This window comes from Microchirus variegatus (genome assembly GCF_963457635.1).
Source record: "Microchirus variegatus genome assembly, chromosome: 10".
In the NCBI taxonomy this organism is placed as follows: Eukaryota; Metazoa; Chordata; class Actinopteri; order Pleuronectiformes; family Soleidae; genus Microchirus; species Microchirus variegatus.
This window is the reverse complement of record NC_139811.1, coordinates 17,560,933-17,585,600: the sequence shown is the minus strand read 5'-3', so window position 1 is coordinate 17,585,600 and position 24,668 is coordinate 17,560,933. Positions and strand designations below refer to the sequence as shown.

Sequence of the window (24,668 nt, the reverse complement as noted above, 5' to 3'; positions counted from 1 at the left end):
CAACACCACAAAATGTTTAAGATTGATTTTAAATGGTCAAAGAAAAAGAAAAAAGTTTTCATTATCAAAACATCACAACTGTGTAGGTTCAGCCCCAAGTGCCCCTCCCTCAAAAACACAGTCAGACAGTACATAGAGCAGTAATCCCTGTAGCAGAATCTCAAAGAACAGTCCAGTAGAAGCTGAGTAGCACAGAGCTATACACAGCTGATACAACTGCAGCCAAGTCATGAAGAGAAAATACAAATGCCCAGGTTATAAATAATGCATCAGGAGAAGACGGATCGCTTTCGCTACATCCAAAGCTAATGAAATGACAGTGTTAGTGCTTTCAATGATGACACCTACAGTTGTGTTTTGACATGTTGGCCGTTGATTAAATTATATTTCTATCATTATCATCATCATCGTCCCTGCAGTTAAACGTAATACAAGTGCTAATTTCCCCCATATAGTCGACCTATATACAATATTTTTTTTTAAATTGACAACTGAGCCCAGAAAAAGATGAGCCACTTCCTTTAAGCCTTGTGCTATCCTGATAAAATTCACAGTTTTATTCTCTCTGGGAGAAAATCCTACTGTGTGTTTTCTGTATTATACGAATCAACAAACCAACAGGAATGAATAAAGTCTACTTGAAGGCTGACGGCCTCATTTGAGTTCAACTGAGACTTAAGGGATTAAAATTCAAGGCGTTAACTACAGAAAAGCTTCCCACAAAGTGCAGCCGTCCTTCAGTCGCTCCTGGGTTTTTGTGCATAGTGTTCTGGTACCGGACTCCATCATCCTCGTTATGAGTGATTTTCTGTAAGGCTAGGTGGTTCCAAGTGCTTGGATTATAATGGTCAAACTGGCCGACATCTTTCTTTCTTTTCACTTACAGAGGGGGAAATCTGTAGCTACTCCATCAGTCTCACACCCTGTGTCTCCTCCTGCTTTGCTTTTGCTGTAATTAAGTTATCATTTTTTTTTCTTCTTTTTTAAAGCTACATTTATTGTGGTCATTAAAAGGACAATGTCACTCAAATAAAATAACACAAGGGAGGAAAAAAAACATAATCATCACCCTCCAAAAAAGAAAACAGTGATGATTAGCTTTTGTTTTTCAGTATGAACTCAATTTAGAAATGAAAACCCAGTAACCTGTTAAGTGTGTATTACACAATTATCTACACTTGGGCATGTGGGCCAATCTAAAAAGGTGGATGGAGGGGAGAGAACAACCAGCCTATATCGGTTATTCAATTATTTGATGGGCTTCTAGAAGGAATCTTGACAGAGGAAATAAAGCAGTTATTGCAATAAAAAAAAGCCCTTGTCCTGAATTTGACACACTTTCTCCTATAGATAGGAGCTAATGCATCTCACTGATCTGCTGGGATTCATTTTGTATTATACAATTTCCACAGCTATCAAATATAATGTTCAAGTGGTAAAGGGCTTTCTTTCTTTCATGTGCACTGATAAAGACAGTATTAGCAGCTTATTAACATTGCTTGAATAGACATTATTACGGCTGGACAGTGCATATTTACACACAGCTATCAGTCAGCCCCTCCCCTCAAGCCACCACCTTATTGTGTGCAGATACACACACCCTCACAAAAACACACACATAGGTGGGATAGGCCACGGGTCTAGTCTAGGAGGGAGGGCTCAGCAGGGCGGATAATGGTGGGCCGGTGAGAAGGAGCGCCGGGGGGTCTTCGGCTGCATCGGGGAGAGAAGATACAGAACAAAGACTGAGATGTAGTCACAAAGAGACAGCGGAGAAACTCAAACAACCCAACAGCGTGAAAACAGGGAAGATGAGGTCACAGGATGAGAGAGAGACAACCAAGGGTGAAAAAGAGACTGAACGCATAGAAAATGATATGAAATGTGAGTGGAATGGAGTGTGAGGACTGACAAACGGTGCCTGTGACTCTTAAAAGAATGATGAGGATGAGGAAACGACACATTACTAATATCATAATACAAAATAAACACACTGGTCATCGCATCATGAAGCAAAGTCATACCTGGGAACGCCGGGTGGGACACGGGCTGGCCGGGAGGGGATCTGAGGTGGTGCACTGAAGGGATCCATGCTGCTGTTGTACGCATTCATGGGCGGGCCTGGGCGAGAGGGGATTGGTGGTGCTCCGAAGGCAGGAGAGGGGTTGAGTGGAGCTCCAAAGGCAGGGGAGGGGTTCATTGGTGGTCCTGGTGTTGGGCCCCGAACAGCAGGTGGACGTGAGGGAGCAGGGGCTGTCGCAGGAGCTGGCCTACGCTGAGAGGGAGGGCTGAGAGGAGAATATCATAATGTATCTAAATTTTTCTTGAATTTAAAGTGTGATAGTGAAGGCAAAAGCTTATTCAAGTTTTGTATGTAAAAAATACTTGGAATTAAACTTAGTGTGCCATCAGATTCAGTCATTTCCACCAAATGCTAAAAGACAGACTACAAGATCTTTTTCTGGTGCCCAGCCCAAACATAATGACCAACGTGATGACATTCACTTATCAAAAACCCTGCTGTATACACCTGAAAAAGTGTCTGACATCATTTTTGACCTGTGAGATTCTGTACAATGACATGGACATGGAATAAAGCACAGGGCAGCCTCTCCACTGTGGCTGCTTCTGAGAGCCACACAGAGGAGATCGGACGTCTTTTAGCGCCTCGAAAATCTAAGTATGAAACATTTACGTTCCAGAGTGGGTCGTTCTGTATGAGAAACACACTGCACAAACATTGATTTCATTTTAATTCTCATATTACATTTTTTTTAATTGATCTCTTTTAGTGTGCCATTTATTGCAAACAGAGAGAAATTTAAGTCAGAAATGAATTGGCAAATTTATGTCTAATTTTAATCATCAGAATCCAGCGTCTTGGATGTGGGCGACATGACAGACGTGTATTCAAATTCCAATCATTTTCAGCTGCCCAAGGATTGGGTGGCTTAAGCCAATTCATGAATCACATGTGGGACTTGGTGTAGGGTTATATTTATACCTGAATCTGCACCAGTTTGATAAATGAGGGCCACTAAGTGGAAGAGGGGTTGGACCATGCTTGTTGGGTCATGAGATAACTAAACTAAACTAAACAAAGACAACTTGAGGCAACTTCATCACTCCCCTTTCATTTTGCAATTTTGTTTTTTCACTCGCATGTGCAGAGTGGTGTGTGCGTGTGTGGCCTCGTCATAAAGTTGATGTTAGAGAACTAAATGCAAGTTACTGTATCTCTCTCACCTATTTTCTGGTATCCAGCCATCATTTACTGGTGGGGGTACTGGGGTTGAGATAGTGCTGGTGCTGATGTCACCAATAATGTGCAGTGCCTCCTTGAGGGCATGATACATGCGCAGCATTTCATCTCTACGCTGGGCCTGTTCAGGCGACTCCTCCATGAGACTGTTCTGATCCCCAGATGAGTAGAGGTAGGCCAGCAGCTCTGAGTGGATGAAATCCTTCGCCTAAATGGTAGTTGAGATCATAAAAAAAAAAAAAAAAAAAAAAGAAAGTGGCACTTTAAATTGGTTGATGTTGACAAATTCTAGATGTGGAGGAAAAAAGATTAAAAGAGAAACAATCTCAAGGTTAATTCAGTGTAAAATGAGGTTATAAATAAGTGGAAACTAACTGCAACTAAGTCTAAGAAAATAAGTCTTTTAGCGCAGTTACAGAACTTGATCCTGAAATAAAATCTTGGCCAGGCGGCTGCTAAGTGGTCAATGGTAGAAATTGTGTGCGTGTGTGCGTGCATGTGTGTGTGGGTGAGCATGTTTTGCTGGACTGCTTTTGAAGGACATTAAGTGAGCTCATTAGAAAAATAAAACCTGATAAATGGACAGTGGCCAAGTCACAGTGGACATGCATGACAAACTCTGTTATAATTAGTGTCTTCAGGCTGATGATGGTGTGTTATATGAAAACAGCCAACACTGCTACTAACTAAACGCTATTCATCAAAGCTCTACGGTGCAATGACATTTAGACCTAATTAGAGAGCAGTTCATTTAATCTTAGCTCGGTTCACTGGTTTATCACATACCTTATTAGGGTATATCACTGGCAGTATAAAGGCAACGTCTATCCTCTATTCATATAGGTTTACATTATTTGTACAAAAACATATTATGCAGTACTTGGGAACCATAAATGAGTCACTTGCTTTTTTGCCAGCACAGTCATACAAAGGTATTAAACCAAGTGGATGACGAAGGATTCAGAACCTATAGAAAACTGTTGATGGCTGGAGCGTGCTGCTAAGGACTTACACTATTGATCATGAGATGCATGATGGTCTTGGGTACGAGGTCTCTGATGGACTTGTTGATGATGTTGATGTAAGAATCGACCAGGTTGCGGATGGTCTCCACCTGTCGCTCCAGCTGCGGGTCCATCGAGAAAGTGTCTGCGGGAACGGCCTCTTCATTTTCCGTCTGAAGAGACCACAAAAAGGCAACATGGCATAAATACACAGTAATCATACATACGTCTTTGTGGAAGAAGCAATGATGATTGCGGTCACAAAAACAGAAAAAAATAACAAAAGTACAAGGGAACACAAAGCGCCCAAATACCTGATCCTTCTCTGGATAAACTCCTGCCCTGAGGAAGGACGCTTTCCAGCTGTCAACGTCCTCTTGTGAATCACAAGCCAGTTCTACTTGTCGAAGATCTTTGTACACGTTCCTACATACATAAAACAACATGATTGTGCAGGCAAATCCAGGAATGACCACAGTGAGTACACAAATATACGGTGGATGTTCATTCAAACAGGTCAAAAAACAGATCCTCAGCTAACAACACAACCCTGACCTTTGTTCAGTGTTGAAGATTCCGAAGACATGCTTTGTGGACATAAAGCCTTTCTCAACATCTCTGAGCTTCAGATTATCCAAAGGCAGCATATACTTCTTTTCTTTTTCCTAACATGAGGCACACAGAAGGAAAGTTTGACAGCAGACAAACAATAAAAAAAACACACAAACCTAGAACACAGAACAGAAAGAAGCTTTATCAAAGTCAACATTCATGTATATTTTGGTACTGGAGAGAGAAAAAAAAACAGAAGTTGGCTGCTCTGATACTTCAATGAGCAGATACAATGGAATCAATTTCCTCTATGTGGATGAACACCAAGCTGGTGGTGAGAAAAATATGGTGACGAAGAAGAGGAGGAGGAGGTGGCGGCGATGGAGAGAAGGAGGAGCATGAGGGAGTTCTGGGGGGTGGGGGATGCCTGCTTTTGCTGTTGAGCAAAGACATCTGGAAGCATTTACGTCTGCAGTAACACAGAGAGCGGCGCAGGCCCAAGCCGTTACATCACTCACAGCTCCGCACAATCCCCCACCCCCACTACAAACACACACACAAATACACAGCCAAACACTAAACTGCACGTGCAAAGACAATCAATCAATCAACCATGAACCTACATTTATTGAGTGTGCGCATAAACACACACTCCTGACAACATGACCAACTGCCAAAATACAAAACGATACAAAAGTACAAGCACCTTCACACATGCACACTTGTATACAGACACGCACACACACACACAAAATCACACCCCCTCCGGCCCCCGTAACCCAGTACGATTTCCTGCAAATTCCAAAGTCAGATCCCGGCTGGAACATTTCAGCCCGCCTGCCACGTCAGTTTGCCTCCACCATCCTCCCTCTCTCGCCCTTTCCTTTTCCACTTTTTCGGAAAAAAGGTGGCCGGCATATATATACAATTTCCAGTTGGCGTATCAGCACGTCGATGCCACTCGACCGGAGTTAGCAGCGGTTTTGGAGAGATCTTCATATTTTTGCTAAAGAATGGACATGACTGAGGCCTTAGGAATAGGATCAAGCAGTGAGTATGGAAATTACAGTGTTCTGGATCATTGGAAGGAAATGTTTATTTCTATCGACCATTTGAACTTAGTCAAAAACTAAATAATTACATCATTTGAAGTTGCACTTTATGTCAGAGCATTTCCCTTATTCGGAATGTTGCTTTGAATAAAAGCTTTGAAAATGTCTATATCATAAAAGCTGTAAAGGTGAATTTGCCGAGTCGGCACTTACTGTACTTAATTTCTCAAGAGGAAATGCAGTCAAACCGTATCTACAGTTTATGTGAATCAATTAAAGGTTGTGTTATGTAGGTTATATTCTCATGGTAAGCGGAATTTAACAATACACATTATATTTAATAAGATCAAATGTCTTATGGTGTTTCACACAGTATTGGTCCACAGTGGTTTCCATGTGTGCTGCCTTTCTTTCATCTGCACATGTATTTCACCGAGTTTAATGAAGTAATGTTTGCTGTCTGTGCCCTTTGTACTACTGTCCTAGGATAGCGACCTTGCTGCTGCAATGACCTCTGGGTCCTTCCTCCTATCAGAGTCCTAACCCCCCCGCCTGCCCAGTGTTCAGACTACCTGTTCATCCAGCTACAGCTGAACAGTAGTCTGCACATTGGTTAGGCTGGGCTGGGACACACACTCCCCCGACCACAGATGGAGACGACACCATACCTTCACTTGCGATACTTTATCCCTACACTGTAAAATATGGTTTCTTAGTCTCTGTGCACCCCCTGTGCTGCTTTGTCATCATTTATTAATGAGCCGTGTCCGAGTAAAATAAAACATTGAAAGAAAAACTCCTCTTACCTCCTCATCTTTGTACCAAGACAAGGACTCGGCAGTCAGGACAAACCAGTATTCCTTGGAGCCTCCCTTCATGATGCTTATGTTGAGGGTTAGCCAGCCTTTTCTGATCACCTGTAGTGAGGCAAACATGCGGAAGAAAGCGAAGGGTGGTAGGGAAAGAGGGATACCAGTATGGACAGATTTATCAATCAGACTTATGCACTTGAAACATAAGATTCTATCAAGTGCTGCACCTGTAATACTGATTTTTTACTAACACTAATAAAATTGTACCTACTTACCTACTCTCATCCAAAATATTAATATATTGTGTGTAATTTAACTGTTATATGAAGAATGCTTGCAGCATGGATTAAATGCAAACCTTAATGAATAATGAGTATGAAGTGACAACAGGAATATGTTATACACAGTGAGCATTACGGGTAAGTGAATATAATTAGAACATTCAGCTGAAAATACAGATCTTTTTTTTTTTTTTTTTTACAGAAAATGAATATTCTAACAACAGATGGTGTCCAGGCCACGATAGCCCAAACAGAGTCAATCGAAGGGCGGCAGTAGTATGTTAGTGTCAGTAGGTCAGTAAAAGCTAGTCTATGTAATGGCAGTTAAAAATCAACAGGTTAGTGGGTTAATTGAACTTGGGCAATACCTGGGAAAAATAAAAGAAGTGATTGTTTAGACAGGTGTAAAGCAGGAGAAAAGATTAATGATGAATGAGCTGTAGAAGGAGTTAGAAGGATTCGTGCAGTGCTACAAATATGAACAGCAAAGTGAAAAGTTAAAGCAGAGAGAGACGGAGGGGGAGGAAATATATCAGAGCAAGAGGCCTGGTTAATTGAATCAATCTAAGGAAAATGAGACATGGCTTTTAGAGGAACCCTCTTTGCTATCGTCTCACCATTTTTTCAAATGTACTCCCATGCAACTCAAGTAAAAAGGGGGGGAAACAATCTGTACAAAAAGAGCACTCTTGAGCCAAGTAAAGGTAAGTGGAAATGCCAGATTCAGATATTTCTTCTGAACTCAACCCAACAGGAGACTGGAGTGAGTAACGAAGAAAAAAGTTCATCAACTTAAAAGTGGCAACACGTGGGAGAGAGACAAGAGCATAGGAGCTAAACTGGTAGTTTGCCTTGGTGAGGACAGAATCCACATTCTCAGAAACAAGGAGTTTTAAATGACAATGGAGTCAAGTCAGTCAGAAATGTTATAGCAGATGTTTATGATGATGGAATGATTTTCTATCAGGTCGACAATTGTGATAAAATCATTTTCTGTAAATGTATGTGTTAATCTGGTGAAAAAGAAAATGTTAAATTGTCTGAGATCAAAGTAAAGACATTAAAATGATTGGATTGAGACAGACTTGTTGTAATCATTTGTTTTCATTTGTAATCAAAAGTCACCATAACAAATTTTAATCTGCTCTATTTACAAAATGAAGAGTAGAGACTTGGTGATAAGGTTTCCATATGAAAAAGATGTTGAATATTATTAGTGGATTTTAACATGCATTTAAACTGAAAAAGAAAAAAAAAAAGATTCCTAGAGTTATTTGTGTTGATGATTTGATTGCTATCCAACCCCCCCCCCCCCATTTTGTTCCCAGTAATGTTAAGGATGATTCTCATAAGGCAAACTTTTGCATCACCATGCGTGAGGCAGCAGCAGGGGTATAAAACCAGAGACGAGTCAGAACTGAAGCCCACAGTCGATGGTGGAAGATTTAGCTCTGTGGTTTTTATCACAGACAACACACAAATTATACTAAATTATGTACCATGGGAATAATTCATATTTTGTTGGAATAAAAATGTTAGTAGGAACACAGATGTGTACAATTGAAGACAATTAATGTCATATTAAAACAGGTTTACGATCAGATGTGCCAGATGTTAACAACCATCAGTTTGATCAGTCCAAATTACTGGTAGCTGATCAAACATCAATATTATCCGTCTGGAGACTCTACCTTCTCCTCATGGACCTCTCCCAGTCCGACAAGCTGCAGAAGGGCAGAACAACTTATTATGGTGAAAGGTATCGATTCCTGTAATTGCAGGACTCAACTGTTTATCCTGTGATATCGCAACAGTGTCTTTTCCACCCTCAACATATTGGTCTGACCTTTGTGTGATGGCCTCAGTTCCTCAGCATGGCTTACCACTGCTGCCCCCCTGGCAGGGTGCACTTAAAATCTCTGAGGTACTTACCAGAATTTCACCCTGCAGTTATAGGAAGGGGAGGGGGGATTAAAGCAAAGGGTGGGGGGGGGGCAGTATAAAATTATAGTAAAAGAAATATGAGAGCAAGCAGGGAGGAATAAAGGACAGATGAGAAAGAGGAGAAGGTAGAAGTGAAGGGCAACAGGTGGAGGGGTGTGAAGAAATGGTGAGAATGAGAATGACAAGTTTGAAAGAGAGAAACAATAGAGGAAATAGGAAATCCAACCAGATAAAGACAGATGATGAGAGAGGGAGAGAAAGAGAAAGGAAAAAGAGAGGGAGAGCAAGAGAGTTACATGCAATTAGAATTATTTCAAGTATACCACAATTTGGTTATGTCATATTTGTTGTTCAGGTGCAGGGTCCATGCACACTCCGATTTGCAATACAAAAGATGCATGTGAGTAAATGAGAAGGCAACAAACCAATCAATATTATTCTGAAATGAATAGCTGTGGTGCTCTTAAACAACATGCCTGGATCACATGCAAACAGCAATTAATTAATAACAGCCATGGATACAAACATTTAGAAAAAGCGGAGAAGCGGGGTCTTTGTTAAGTTTTTTAATGCCACTCTCCCCTCACTGACTGCAATGTCTAAAGCTGATGATGTTAAAAATATACAGTAAGAGTCTAAAAAAAAGTTTTCAGAATATCAGACTAAATGCAACAGAAATGGAGAAGCACAATGTTAACTATGTTGGGGTCGAAAGACTTGCTATAGTCGGCGATTAAAATGTTGTGCAGGGGAGTATCATTAACATGGAGGTCAGGACAGATTATGGGCACTGAGCTAAATCGCTGCTGGAGTCGGTTATTTTTGCATGGTTGATTAATAGGCTGGTAATGGGAGGCATCTGTCAAGGGAGATTAAATCTGGGACTGGTGAAAAGGCCATAGTGGAGTGATAAAAGGTACCTGGTTGGGTATGGCCCTCTTCTTGTTTGCAGCTGTGTTCCTCTGCTGGGCGCTGTCATTACACAAAGATGGAGAGAAAGGACAAGAAATATTGATGACCATGACACCATGCAAAACAGCCCATTTAAAATATTCACACTTATTATTTGAGGGTCATACGTCATACAGTCTTTTATGTATATAATCTGTTTGTTTTAGACAAGTGGAAATTCAAGGTTTCAGGTGTAATTGTAATATACTATAACACTACTTCACACATACATGACAGTAAGAGTGGACCAAGGAGGGGTTGGGACAACAAGGAGGAGTCAAACGGTTTCTCTCAACAAAACTGTACACACAACCCTACAACCTTTCTGTCAGCCCACCTGTTGTTGCTGTACACTGGGGGGCTACCATCATCCAGCCTTCTGTAGTCAAGACTGCAAGTGATGTCATGAGAACCGTTAAACAGCCCTGGCTAAAGTAATCCACGTGCCATGCATAGGCTCATCATTAACCCTCACACACGCACACACAGAGGGGTTTGCTTTTGTTCTCAGCCAATGGCATGACACTCAGTGGAGGGGAGCGTCTCCGAACTATATACTGCTGTAAACTCAGCTAGAAACTCTAGACTGCACAGAGGTATAGCGAACAAAAAGTGAGTGCTCTGCATTGTGCAAATGAGTTTTGAGTGAGTAATGGTAGCTTCAAGCTGCAGTAAAACACACTGACAGCACTGCTCTGTCAATTGGTACAGTAAACATTCTTGCTAGTGAAAGTCAAACAGCCTGCAGCAGAAGGGAAGTGTATCTTTCAAAGAGCCACACATGCTTGATTGACTTTGTTTGGAGGGAAAGTTGTATTACTGCATGCAGGGGGAAGAGGTGGGAAACAACTGGAACCTCGATCACTCTGGTATTCTCCTCGTCGACAAGGAAACACATGCTCTGATGTGGCTGGATTGCTAACTTAGACATAGCCCGAGGCACTGCAGTTTACTACATGTGGTTGATTAAAAGCTACACTTTGTAGTTTAGTAGAAGTGACACGATTCGGTAAAGTTTATGACCAGGCAGTAGGGTTCCCCATGATATGATGCCTAAAAGATGCAGTATTAAAAGTCTTCTATTTTTAAATCTAGAGAATCATAAGTGTACTCCAGACACAGACAACATATCGTTAATCAGGTATCACAAAATCTGAGATCATGAGCAACAAGCTGTAAGTTGGCCTAGAAAAGGGAGGGTAAGGGCGTACATACTTAGCAAAGCCAATGAAGTCTTCATGGTTGGTGTTGATGTAGGACAGCTCAATGTCAATCAGAAGCAGAACCTTAATTAGAGGCAGAAAATCACAATTAGGGTGAAGAAGTCTCGATTAAAACACCACTTACACCAAGTCTCCCTTTGGATATTTCACACTTGAGAACTGACAAATTGAACTATGACAGAGATTGAATCTGAAGCCGTGCAAAATATCTTCTACCAAACCAATACCACCGGTACTGTGAATTGAAAATGTGTAAATGAAGCTGCAATATATCTAATGTAGCATATTGAAAACTTCTAGACACCCATGTCTAAGCTGTGACATAGGTGTCTAGCAATAGACACCTATGTCACAGCTTGTCACATTTCTAACTTCTAATTCTTAATAGTGTGAGACCACCATCAATCATCTCAATGTAATATTGAAGTGGAGCTACATTTGAACTGAAGACATAAAAAAGATTAACAAAGGCCTAACCTCAGCCCACCCTGTGTACCCAAGAACCCCTGGGCTGTTTAATCAACGTCTTAGCAACTGACCTGGTCCTTGGTCTTCCCTTCTCTTTCTCTGACGTAGGTGGTGACAATCCTCTCTGTCTCCTCTCTCAGTCTGGGGTAAGAGTTGAGCTGAAAAGGAACACAACACATGACTGCAGCGCTAAACATGGATACAGACACACTTATATTTGAGCTGGAGCTTTATTAAACTTACCAAAAAGTATCAGAGAGAAACAGGTAAGAGAAGTAAGAATAAGTAAAGAACAAAGACAAAGGAAAGAGAATGTCAAGTGACACGTCAATGTCACACAACTACAACCCAATGCGTGCTCGTACACATACACACAAAATCACACTTTTACTACTAATAAGTGATTGATCCACAGGGTGGTCAGCAGCACACTATCAACTAGGGATGACTTGATCAAATGAATGTGGAGAGCTGCTTTTTCAAAGGGTCAATAAAAAGTGTTTATATTTTAGATGTAACATATAAATATGACAAAACATTTTGAACCGTCATCTCCAGCCGATTGTAGCATCTTGATGATATTTGATATCAATGAAAACCGAATGAAAAGGGAGAAGTGAGAAAATGAGGTGAGGCAGAGGCAAACCTCAGAGACGGGGGGGAAAGACAGCTGAATTTTCAGTCATTTCATGATGTGAAGTTTCTGTCTCAGCCCACCAGATGGCAGTGGAGCCCAGTTGCTATGGAAACACAAAATTCTAGCTGCCACTGGGTCAGGAGACACCACTGGATACTCTCCCGCTCATATCATTCCCTTTCCAGCAGATAGCAGAGTGCAAGTCTACTACATGGGTCAGTAAGGGAGTGAAGCCAAGCTTCGTTTTGCCCAGACTGAGGAGAATCAGAGGGAGGTGCAATGTGGGGTTGGGAGAAAAACAAGTGACGATGCTGAGGTCAAACACAGTGTGGGAGCTGGCTGGTGGACATTTCAACTTGTGCTTCAAACATTAGACGTGACATGTAAATTGATGTTCAGTCATAACAATATGGAGACGCAGGTATGGAACGATGAACACTTTTGAATCAGTGGTACATGGGTGGTGTAGTGGTAAAGGAGGGGGAGTTGATTTTACTGTGGGATGCATTGTACTAGGATGACAGAGAAACATAATTTAGAGAGAAATAATCTTTTGTGATTCTATGCTATAATCCCAGAGGGTGTATTCTGGGTTACCTTAACAGCACACTTCATGACGAGTGCGGTGAGTTCGCACACCACAAGGTCCACACATTTGAGGCTGGGCTCTTTGAGTTTGAGGATCTGCTTTTTGACTATCGCCTCAAAAGCCAGGTCAGGGGTGAAAAGCCCCGTTCTGAGGGGGGTCATGGGATCAGATTGCATTTGAAGGTGATAGACAGAGAAGAGGATAGGAAGACATTAAGAAAAGAGGGAAAACATAGGACAGACAGAAAGGAGAAAGAGAGGAAATAAAGAGAGAACAAGTCTTTGTTCAGTTAGTCATTTCTAGGCGTTAACAGACAAGTCAAGCAGAGGAGAGGGACAAGCCACAGGTTTTTCACATCCTCATCCCTGACTAGCCATTTCCTCTGAAGTTATGTCATTGTGGTAGATAGCACCTACAGCTGAGCCAAATATAAACAGATTACACTCCTCCCTTTATATTTTCCTGGCTATGTGTATCGAGCTGTGAGACCTGCAGCTTGTCCAGAAGACACCAGAGATGCTCGGACAGGTCGAGTCCCTGAAACATCTCATAACCACGATGTTACGTCAACCGTCACAACACTCCACAACACGACAGCACTGCCTTCACACAGGGCATACGGGACTGGGCTGGGCTGAGGGCAAACTGCACAGAACATTTATTTTTTATTTAATACAAGAATTAAGTAATGAGTGGAGATGGTGAAGGAAGCACCCAGCTAAGGTCCTCCACCAGCATACCCTTGCCACGCCCATGTTGTCCCTTGCCCTATGTCTCGGCTGGGTCGGGAGATGCTGGACACCTGCAGTACCTTGTTGGAGCACTGCCTGAATGTGTTGATGAGCTCCTGAATGACCAGATCGATACATTTGAGACAGGGCGTTTTCAGCTTAACGATCTGCTTTTTCACGATGGCCTCAAACGCCAGGTCTGGAGTGAACAGGCCAGTTCTGAGGATTCACAGAGAAGACAGGCACATCGACAGACAAATGGGACAATTAACAAACACAGGGCAAAAAAATGAATAGACAGATGATCAAGTACTCAAAAAGACAAACGAGTGACAAAAAAATTGAGATTATGGACAATGGTAAAGAAACTGAAAATTACACAATATGGGGATTGAAGATAAAGTACCAAAGATGACCAGGTGTCAACAACAGCCACAGATGATATATGGCAGAACAGTATCAATGAGGAACACATGACAACAAAAACACAGTGGACAGAGATAGATATAATGCAAAACCGTATAATACTTAAATGCTTAGCAGACAGAAACAGAAAAGGAGTGGGTGGAAGAACAGAGAGGGGAAAATAGGATAGAGAAAATCACGTACAGCAGCAACACTGTGTGACAGCAGGCTTGATTAAAATACATGAATTATAGTAGAATTAACGCTTTGATTAGGGGAGTAAGGAAAAGCATTTGAGCGCAGAATACAGGCGTCTATCGAGTTCTGTCTGAGGGTGACACTTTGTCTCTGTTCCACTTGCCTGACACCATGGACGTTCTTGATTGCATGACTGATCTCTCGCCTAAGCTCCTTCTCATCAAACACAAGCTGAGGGACAGGGGAAAAAAAGATAAATAATTAGTTTAACAACCCAAAAGTTTAACCATACCAAAAAAAATATTTCACTATGTCACTACTCTTCATGGCACACAAACCTTGACGAGTTCAAAAGGGAAGCGTTCATGGAAGAGGCGGTTGATCTTGGCACCACCCGAAAGCTCGTTGGTGTCCACCTGGTCCCCAGAGCCTTCAATACATTTCTCAAAGTCTACACCGAACTGCTGCACCATCCTGATAATGGTGAAGCAAAAAAGAGATGAGGCCATTGTTTAGCTCCAGCAAGTGCCTTCTTTTTAAATCCATGCCAAAAAGTGCTCTTTTTAAAAGCAGCTTTCATCAGAACAGTGATACCTAATGTAACAGCATAATCGTTTTTTGTAACTGATGTCACTATAACAGCACATCCATGACTGACTGTAGATACTGCATGCTTCATATGTTGACTTTTCAGAATGACTCACTGCAACAAGGCCTTAGTCTTGCGTGTCGGGTCATCAGGACGGAAGTTCTTGTACTCCTCGACCTCCTTCTCCAGGGAGAGGAGCTGACTCTGCAGCTTGCTGCGCAGACCAGGAAGTGTGTCTCTGATGTGGTTGGTCAATTGCTAGACACAAAAAAGGGAAGTACTATTACTTCAAAGAATTGGTGGAAAGAATGGAAAGAATAATTGTATATTTCACAACGTAAACAAACAAAAGCTGGTAGCAGACCTGGTTGAGTGACTTTTGTAGATGTGGTGTACCCATACGCTCTGCTATATGTCTATAGCTAGGGTGGGACAAGAAGAACTTCCTCTCTGCAGCCAGAGCAGCACGAATGTCTTTCTTCCCATCAATGTCTTTCTGACTGCGGTTCACCACACCAATATAACCTGCACATAACAAGAAAAAAAAATCACTCTAGAGTCAGAGGTGCTGCCTGTAAAATTCTCCACATTAGAATTAGTCTTAAATGTACATGGACATTGACCAACTCTTCTGTGACTTGACCCCTAAGATTTTGTGATGATCAACCTGCTCACTTATGCAGTGACCCAAATGAGGTCCTGACCTCCCTTCTTGTAATTCTTCTAAGGAGCTCTCCTATCTGACCTGTGAGCAATGTAAAGCATTTGCCACACAGTCACACCTGACACCACTGTGTTCCTGCTACAATTCCCATTCTTTTAAAGCATTAAGATGCATCTGTTGGCCAAGATTGGGGACCTCAACAAAAGAGGATGAAGCATACATACAACATTTATTGAAATAGAAGCGAGTAAAGATATTTAGGATAAATAAATAGTGAAAAACAAAATGTAGAAAATATTAAATTGCAAAAACAACTGCATCTGCATAAACAGATTTCATACACGATTAAAAAAAAATGCACACATCTATTTAAGAACTGTTATGGTACTATGGATTTAACTTGTTGGCTTTTATCAAAAGAAATAAATATCACAGGACAGCCATGACGTGACTGGCAAGTTCACAAGACAAAGGCAGAGAAGTGGCCAGGGAAAAACACAGTGTGCATGTACTGCACATGCCCTTAGCCAACATTGGCTGCATTGTATTGGGTCATGTTGGCTAAGGGCATGTACATGCACACTTTTGTCAAGTAGTCAACATCCAAGATCTTACAGTTTCATATAGCTGCCAAGCAAGCTCACCATGTCAAACCTCCTTCCTCTCAACAGAGAGAATTTCAATCCCTGAATATGTCTGTCTGTGTCTGTGTCTTCTGTGTCTGTGTCTTCTGTGTCTGTGTCTTCTGTGTCTGTGTCTGTGTCTTCTGTGTCTGTGTCTTCTGTGTCTGTGTCTGTATCTGTGTGTCTTACCTCTACGCAGTGGCAGCAGTTTATTTTCAAGGATGTCCTTTGCATCTGTCCCTTCATCCATCAGGTCCAGTTTTGTAATAACACCAATAGTACGCATACCTGCACAAAATTACAAACTAACTCCATAACATCAAATAACTCTCAATATCATTATGGCCCGGGCCCCATCCCAATACCTCCCCTAACCCAAAATGTTCCCCCTAAACTTCAATTTTGCGCGTTCTCGTGTCGGGGGGAGCAAGGAGAGTGCAATTTTACCCTTATAATCAACCCTCAAAATGTAGCGAGCTCTGATGCGGGCTTAAAACACAGTGGAAGATGAGATTACCCATGATGCTTTGCAACAAAGATGGCAGCCACACCTACAGAGGAACAATTGTGTTGTAATATATTTTCGCAAATTAACATGTTACAATGTCAAAATGTGTTGGAGTATGTTAATATACATCCAAAGGACCGTTGAGCTTTGAACCCTAATGTCAGAAAATAACTGACGATTTATGAAAGCAGCTAGCTAACTAGCTAGCTAGCGGCTATTTGCCTAGTGCTTCGAGAGAGTAGGGGACTGTCTCGGAGCACTCGGCAAATAGCCGCTAGCTTGCTCTGCCACATATGGGTAATTTTGTCAGTGTTGCGTGTTAAGCAAAAGTTAGCATTCTTGTCAAATATTCTAATGACTGCTGCTCTGTTGGATAGCACCAGTAGAATTGTCAGCATGTGATGTAGGTTAGCACATTATGTTCACTATGCTAATTTGCATATAGTGGTGTCCCATTTCCTTGGGGAACCCACTTCGCTCAACGAGGGGAATTTACGGTTGAGGGCACTCCAAACCAAGAGGAAATTTTAAGGGGGAGAAATGGGACGGGGCCTTAATCTCCTGGTATATTAAGATGTAATGCATAAAAGTATTTATTTATTTCATTGGGTATCAAGCTAGGAGAAAGCTACACACCCTGTGGGTCCACCTCCTTGGAGATCTTCAGAGCATCAGAATTGGCCAGGTCAGTGTTGGCAGGTGTGACTGCCAGGATCAAACAACTCTCCTTGGTGATGAACTGCATCAGCATATCCCTGATCTGATGCTCAATGTCTACGGGCTGGTCACCAACAGCAACCTTGGTCATTCCCGGAAGGTCGATTAGGGTCAGGTTCAACACTAAACCACATTGGAAAAAATAATAGAAATGTGAAATCCAAGTATGACTTTCTCATCATTTTTAAATTTTATATATATGGAAAAAGCATTTAATTTTCAATTTAGCATTTCTAATTTGACACATCATTAACTTGATACACCATTTGAATGGAAACTCGGATAATGTGGCGTTTGAGACAAATAAATATTTGATTAATGGCGAGAATTCACAATAAAAGACAGTAAGGCTATTTATTCATGTTCTTTTACGAAAGTTAAACAAAAAACTGTTTTTATTACCCATGTGTCACATTCATTTTACTTCCTATTCATAAAAACATCAATAGATGTCAATACTACTGGGATTAATGTAGCACAGTAACAGACGTCTGTGATGGAAGAGGAAGCTTTCATCTTATTTACAAGACACTGAACAATTCTGCCATTTGATGTAGTTGAATTATTTATGCGTAAATAAGTAAAGATCCCTGAAAGAAATTACAAAAAAAATAATAATAATCACATTTTGACTGTGATATCCAAATTGCTGTTGATTATTGTTTCTGAGCCATTGAGCAATGCATCAGAACAAAACAGAAGTGGAATTATAAATTAATCGCAACCACACTGGTGCAAAAACCACATTAGTGTTATTCTAACAGCATAGAAGTTCCTAATTTTGTAAACAACTCCTGTTCTGTTAGGACAGTACAGATACCAAGCAGTAAAGTATAAAGTACTATAATATGATGATACAACAAAATATGCACTTACATATTCATGAATATAAAATGAGAAAAGTGTTTACATGTATGTGTTTTACAATAAGAACTGTGGGCATTACCATTTGGGGAGTAGACTCTCAGGTTAATGGGGATGGGAGAGATCCCCTTGTTGGAGCCTGTTATCCTTTCAGTCTCCGCCTCAATCTCCGACCGCACTTCATCAAAATCAACAAACTTCTTTCCTTTGCAGTGCAGGAATTCAGCATATTCTAGACAAACGTGGGGGCAAGGTTGACACAGGGGAAGGCAGGGCAGAGGGAGAGAAAAAAAAATATTAAATTAAAAAGATGAAGGCAGCGAACAGCAGACATGGTGCCTAGCTTGAGGCACTGTGTGCGAGAGGCCACGTACAGGGCAGTGATGAAAGGAGACAGAGAGACACTCACCTGCTTTATTGTTGACCAGCTGCAAAATGAGAGGTCTGCGGGTAACAATGCCTGATCCACGTGGAAGAAAGTCCCTGGGTGATAGAGAGACAGAAGAAGAAAAATAAACATAATTGTTAAAAGCAGGAGGGATGAAAAGAAAGGAAATCAAAACCAAACATGGTTCTGACATTGGACGAAATTACCGTTCATAACGAGAAAAAAAAGAGACAGAGGGTAAAAAAGAAAAAAACAGAATGGTCAATTCCTCATTACACTGAATGTCAATTTGCTCTGGACGTGCCCTATGGTAAATTAATGGGCAGAGGGGAATTTCACACCTTCAACTTCTCTCGCAACAAATCAAATGTGACAAAGTGATTTTGTCTCATCATGAGAGCTGAAAAGATCAATTCATACACACACAGTCCTGCTCAGCCCTTTAATTAATGTCTAAGATATATCATATTAGAATATAACATATAGAAATAGTAATATGTATTTTTAACAAGTCTGCTTTCCTTGTACTTTAACGACCGTATCGATGATCGATGATGCCATGGTCCATCACCACCATCGGTGGTAATACCACTGGACGTAATATCAATAATGTGCTCAATCCAAGTGATTTCTCTGACATATCAATGTATTTATTGATTCACAGCTAAAACAGACAACATTTAGATGATGCAGATGTTCCGTAAATTGAATGAATAAACAAAGAATGTTGTAAGATATTTTTTTTTTGTTTTTTATTAAATAAATGTATTTGTTCATGGTGAGATTCCTCACCCTGCTTGATTTACTATTTCTAGAAGAGGAAGGCTCATGGCTTCTGTGCTTTTTTAACCTAGGCTTAATACATGTGATGCCACCCCTTATATTGGAATCACCAAAACATACATCTATCTTTTGAACTATAAGATGGAGTATGCTCAAGTGCATGAGATGACACACTGCTGAAAGCTTGACATGCCTACAGGAGACAATAAAATATTCCTCACAACTGTCTTGTTTGTTGCTAATATGGTGACATGGTACCTGAGGAATTTTTCACCACACGCTCAAAGTTACTCAGTCAGCCTTTAGATGAGTCTCCTCCACCCTTCTTCAACAATCCCCTCCCATTTCAGAAAACCCTCTGCTGCTCTGCAACATATGGTAATCACTAGCACCAGTTGTGGAACAGTCTAAGGACAGTGTCACTGGCCCACATTGACTTTTTCCTCCCTACCGCCAGACCTACAGTCTTGGGAAGACTCAGTCACACTGGACTGGAAGCAATACGTCAGCCACAGGATGAGAGAAAAGACAAGATCTGCCATACTACATAGAGCATGTCATTCTTGGGTCGGGGTACTGTGTTGAAACAGTGGCAAACAAAATTATTTGCATCAGCAAAAATCCACAGGTCTGAGGTGCAGGGTTGTTGCTGTGTAATGCACATTATGTGGAGCATGCAGGCATTTGTCCACATGGACAACAGTATAGAAGTCCCTATTCTGTCTTTGTCACCCCACATTAAACTGAACCAAAGCAGACGGCATGTCCACTGGTGGACACAAACACACACAAAGACCACTTCTAAAATATTCACAGTATTAAATGTCCCATAAATATATAAATGTATGCAATAAATAATAAAGCAAGGAGATCGGGCGGTTACTTTTTTCAGAAATCAAGATCGAACGAATTTATAATGACCTGTAATTTCCTCAAAAAACAACCCCTCCTCACGCCGTTGTCACTGCTCAACTAATACCCTATAAACGTTAACAGTTTGAGTAGGATGCAATAAACAATAAGTGAACGGTAAATCACAGACAACAGACGGAAGCTGCAACAGCTTGAATGTAATTATGTTACATTGGTTTTTATGTTAAGACATGGAACTGATAGTCAAAGCAACAACCCAACATCATGTCTAATATTGTTTGCCAGAATCACAGAGTCTGTCAACCTGATCATGATTGAGTGCAGCTCGCTATTTATTTTCAATATTACCTCCAGATGAACGCATATGCTCAGATGTAACTGGTGCATACAGATATCTATGAGCCAGCTTATGGGGGGACTGTAATTACTTTTGCACCCCATGTTTCTCCACCAAAAACGTTTCAAACTGCAGAGAGCCGAGTCCCGCTCATGTAGGCTTGCTTCTCCAAGATGCTGCGACTGCTGCGACTGCCACTATCATATGATATGGTAGACTGCTGGACTCTGAGGGGTACCACTTAGGCACTTATGAGATGACAGCATTTGCATTTCAAGCAGGTAATTACAGTTTGAATGTGAACTTTACATCCCACATTCAAAAAGTATCAGCCCCACAAGGAGAGCGCTCAATCTGTCGATCTTCGCAGACTGAATTGCATCAATGGTGATGGCATATTGAAAAGATGCGAGAGGCCATGATTCCATTATTGATGCGCTGTAAATGATAGACGAGGCTGAGCAGATTGTGTATCATTTCATGCATTATGGATGGCCGAGCAAAGAGCATCAGTCTGTGAGCCACCCTGCATCGAACACAAGGGAAAGCAAAAGCAAGAGAGAGCAGAGAAGGGAGTGAGCAAGTGAGCCAACTCCCTTCCCCCTGTCTGCCTCAACAGCTACTGCTCATTACTAACATGGCAGTGCATATCACCCATATCCTCCATTCCCTGTAGGGTGTACAGAAGCCTGGCAGGGTCTTTCAAACATGGAAACCACTGTGTGAAACTCTGAGGTCATGTATGGTCTTACTAGAGGGCGTAACAACTCAAAAATGTGTCTGTGGTTTGGTTGTACATATCCTATGGCTCTATGGTGTGACAACAAACATATAATTGTGGCTGGAAACATGATCCCAGTACCTCGATCTGTTATGGCAGGCACCAAGAAGCACTGCAAAGCAAGCATTACTGCCAAAGCAAAGCTGTGACACATAAAATGTATTTGATAAGGATGAACCGTTTAAATAACGATCTATCAATTGCAGCAGTAAACTTAGAATAACTAGTCCAATGCTTCAAAACTCCTGGTTCCTCTTTACTATTAGTTAGTGACATAACGTGCAAAATCAGATAACAACCTCCACCCTGGCCAGCTTGCAGAGCTAGATATGAGGTTTCTCCTCTGAGACATGACATCACAACATGGTACAGCTAACATAGAGACACATGTTACTAACTTATAAACCATGAGCTCATTATAACCTAGGAATGCCTAGAATAGCCTGCAGATATGTTTGTAAAATAACTCAACTAAAATAGTGTTATTATTAAAATAACAAATTACTGTTAACTAAGTTTTATATCATTTAAATCAGAATCAGAATCAACTTTACTGGCCAAGTTTGTGCTGGTGGTTCTAGTCCATTTCGCTCTGTCGGTAAACCATGCTAGTGAAACAGCGTGCACACCACCAGCGTTGACATGGCACGACCTAAATGAAATGCTGTTACAATGACAAATTTATTGATAGGTGATTTTGATCTGTACATGTTCGATGCGTCAACAAAACTCCGGTTTTCTTTGTTGGCTTGAGGCAAACATAAACACAGCAACACCACATTTAACATACACACTCCCACAGAAGTCAGAAAAACTCACAAATACATGAGAATATGGGGCCAGATTATTTCAATTAGCTTCTGTCCAGTAAAGTATGCAAACCAACGTGTGCTGGTCTACTCCTATAGAAACCATAGGGTGACAACGAGAAAGGTCATGTCTGCAATGAAAGTCATGACAGTGGCACTACTAAGAGGCAGAGACTACACATCAATTACAATCTACCCCTGCTTTCACTCCATCACAGCCAAGAAATTAAAGCAGAAACTCAGTTCGCTGTGTGGTGAGCAATGCACAATATAAAAGGCAGACCAGTTTAACTGAGTGAACTAGTAAGTTAAGTCACAGAGTATCCATCTGATCAAGTCATAAGCATAGAAAAGTACCAATTACGCTCTGTGGATCATGCAGTGAATGACATGTTTTTGACCAGTATGAAGCGACTCTCCATAAAAAGAAAATATTATTTTACGCCCGGGAAAAGAGATGGAGCCTGTCTTCACCAGCAACATTTACACAGCGCCACCAGGACTGACAGTAACAGTAGCTCAGTGCTCATCGTTGATTTCTGATGTCACCACAGAGAACAAGCAAATCAATTATCCTGTAGCACTAAACATTCACAGTTTTGCGTAACATATGACATGGTTTGCATATTGGCCACTCCCAAGCTCAAACAAACCCGTAAATCAACAATGAGTCAACTCAATAAGAACGCCCCTGTTGCTATAACAATGCAATGTGCAGCAACTCCCAAGCCCTTCCAGGTAAAGTACGACTTCTACTGTTCCAGTAGAGACACTTGCCTGCACAGCGGCTACAGGCGGAGTGCCGTCTTCACTTTGCATTGTGTTGTAAGAGTGGTGGCTAATACATGAATGTTCCTCTCACATTTATTTTAAAAGCAGATCATGCATGTTAATGTATTTCTCTATGCAACTGCATAACTTTTCAGCAAATGGCTGTATGTTAGTTAGCCTGTCAACAGGCAGAGAGCTGAAAAGCAGCACAAGTAGTGAAACTGCAGTCACTGCAAAAAATTAATGTGTATTAAGTGGAGGTCTAATCGGTGTGCATGTTCATGCCCGAGAGCAGTTACAACATGCTCTTGCCTGTGTGTTTACAACGGAAAGCCAGTCTGCATGTCATCTCAATAGCCAATTATACTTCCTCTTCTGTCTGGCCTGAATATGATTGTTCCGACCCTGTGTGGGTTGGGTTACACACTCACTGAGTGTCTCTCAATGGGGTGGAATCCTGCTAAACAAGCTCCTTTTAGAGTGAGGCTGTTTTGTTTTCTTTATCTGCAGGGTGATCTCATTCACTGCTGATGTGGGAGAAAGCAACAGGACTAGCCTGTTGAGGAGCACAGCAGTGTAACCTCCAAAAGCAAAAAACGGAAGAGGGTAAAGGAAGTTGTGTCTGCTCATGATAAGAACGTGTGGTAAAAGGTGAACATAAACATGAAACTGCATGTTTTGAGTTCAAAGGAAATATATGTTATGGCAATAAAAAAACATAAGCTCGACTCAAACATCTAAAACAAATATGCTCATCAAACAACAAACTCGTATAACCACTAAAACACTAATCAAAAACTACTAGCTGTAGGCCAAATAGCAATTATTATGGTAAAAGAAAATCCTGTTATAAATAAATTGATGCAAAAGCCCAAAAAGTCCGAGGAAAACTGATCACATAGATCACCTGACAGACCAGACTTCACCTGCTGTCTTTCTTAATTGTAAAATGTCTAAGTCTGTCATGTTAAAATGAGAAAAATAAAACTAGCAATGGATATTTGCTCACAGTTTTAAGACATACAGCAAATACAAGGAGGGAGGGACAAGCATGTCCTATTTCTACTTTTACTGTTTACTAATGTTTAACTTTCATATCCATGCAATAAAAGTAAGAGACCCAGCATAAAACTTCATAAAAAAAGACTTTCATTTTTGACTTCTGTGTTTAATCTAATCTGAATTATCAAAGCAGCTTTACGACAATTACGTAAATAGATATGTTTACGTGCTGGTAACTAATTAACATGAGCTTGACTCACTGTCATATGACATTGCCACGCCTATCACACCTGCTGGCCAATCAAATAATAATAATAAAACATTTGACTACTGCAGACAGACCACATATGCTTAAGTACATCGTGAGCTACATGCAAAACGTTATCTTTATTCGTGTAACCACACTCACTTACCTGCCAACAAAATTCTCCAACACTGAGCTTTTTCCGGCGCTCTGTCCGCCGACGACAGCGATTTGAGGAAGGTCTAAATTGCAACTCTGACCAATAGAGCTGAAAGCGTCTTGAAGCTTGTTGATGAGGGGAATCAGGTCTTCCATGCCCCGGTTCCCCATGGCTTCGTTCGCTCAGAGAGCCCCTACAACACAGCGCACAGTGGAGGCTAACGCTAACAGCGCTAACTAGCTGGGTATCGTTAGCTTAGCCACAAGGTGTTATCGGGTTTCTCTGTTGAGTTCCGCCGCTTCCAGCACTTTCTCTTGAACACTAAGGCGGTAAGCGTCAACACGGTTCACACGTATACCATTCCGTGCTCCTCCAGGCGCGTTAACCTAACCTCCAGTCAACCAAGACAAACAGGGAAAACTCGCAAAACAAAACTTCCTCTACAA

The 24,668-nt window shown here is 41.3% G+C and overlaps 1 protein-coding gene across 3 annotated transcripts; it reads right to left on the bottom strand.

Annotated features, from left to right (window-relative positions):
* Positions 1-24,655, bottom strand: dnm2a (dynamin 2a). 3 transcript variants are annotated; one of them, XM_083896074.1, is made up of 21 exons: positions 24,232-24,655; positions 18,484-18,557; positions 18,157-18,306; positions 17,130-17,333; positions 16,175-16,273; positions 15,063-15,223; positions 14,814-14,956; positions 14,448-14,583; positions 14,273-14,340; positions 13,587-13,725; positions 11,621-11,707; positions 11,074-11,144; positions 10,196-10,249; positions 9,828-9,879; positions 6,677-6,787; positions 4,822-4,931; positions 4,581-4,692; positions 4,275-4,439; positions 3,247-3,470; positions 2,025-2,288; positions 1-1,713 (listed from the first exon to the last, which is right to left on the bottom strand). In XM_083896074.1, exons 1-21 carry the CDS (start codon positions 24,390-24,392, stop codon positions 1,641-1,643), a joined length of 2,658 nt encoding a protein of 885 aa, XP_083752200.1. In that variant the 5' UTR covers positions 24,393-24,655; the 3' UTR covers positions 1-1,640. The 3 variants fall into 3 exon arrangements, with proteins under 3 accessions (XP_083752200.1, XP_083752201.1, XP_083752202.1); XM_083896075.1 differs by lacking the exon at positions 10,196-10,249; XM_083896076.1 differs by lacking the exons at positions 10,196-10,249; positions 13,587-13,725 and adding an exon at positions 12,784-12,922.
* Between the last annotated feature and the right edge of the window lie 13 nt (positions 24,656-24,668).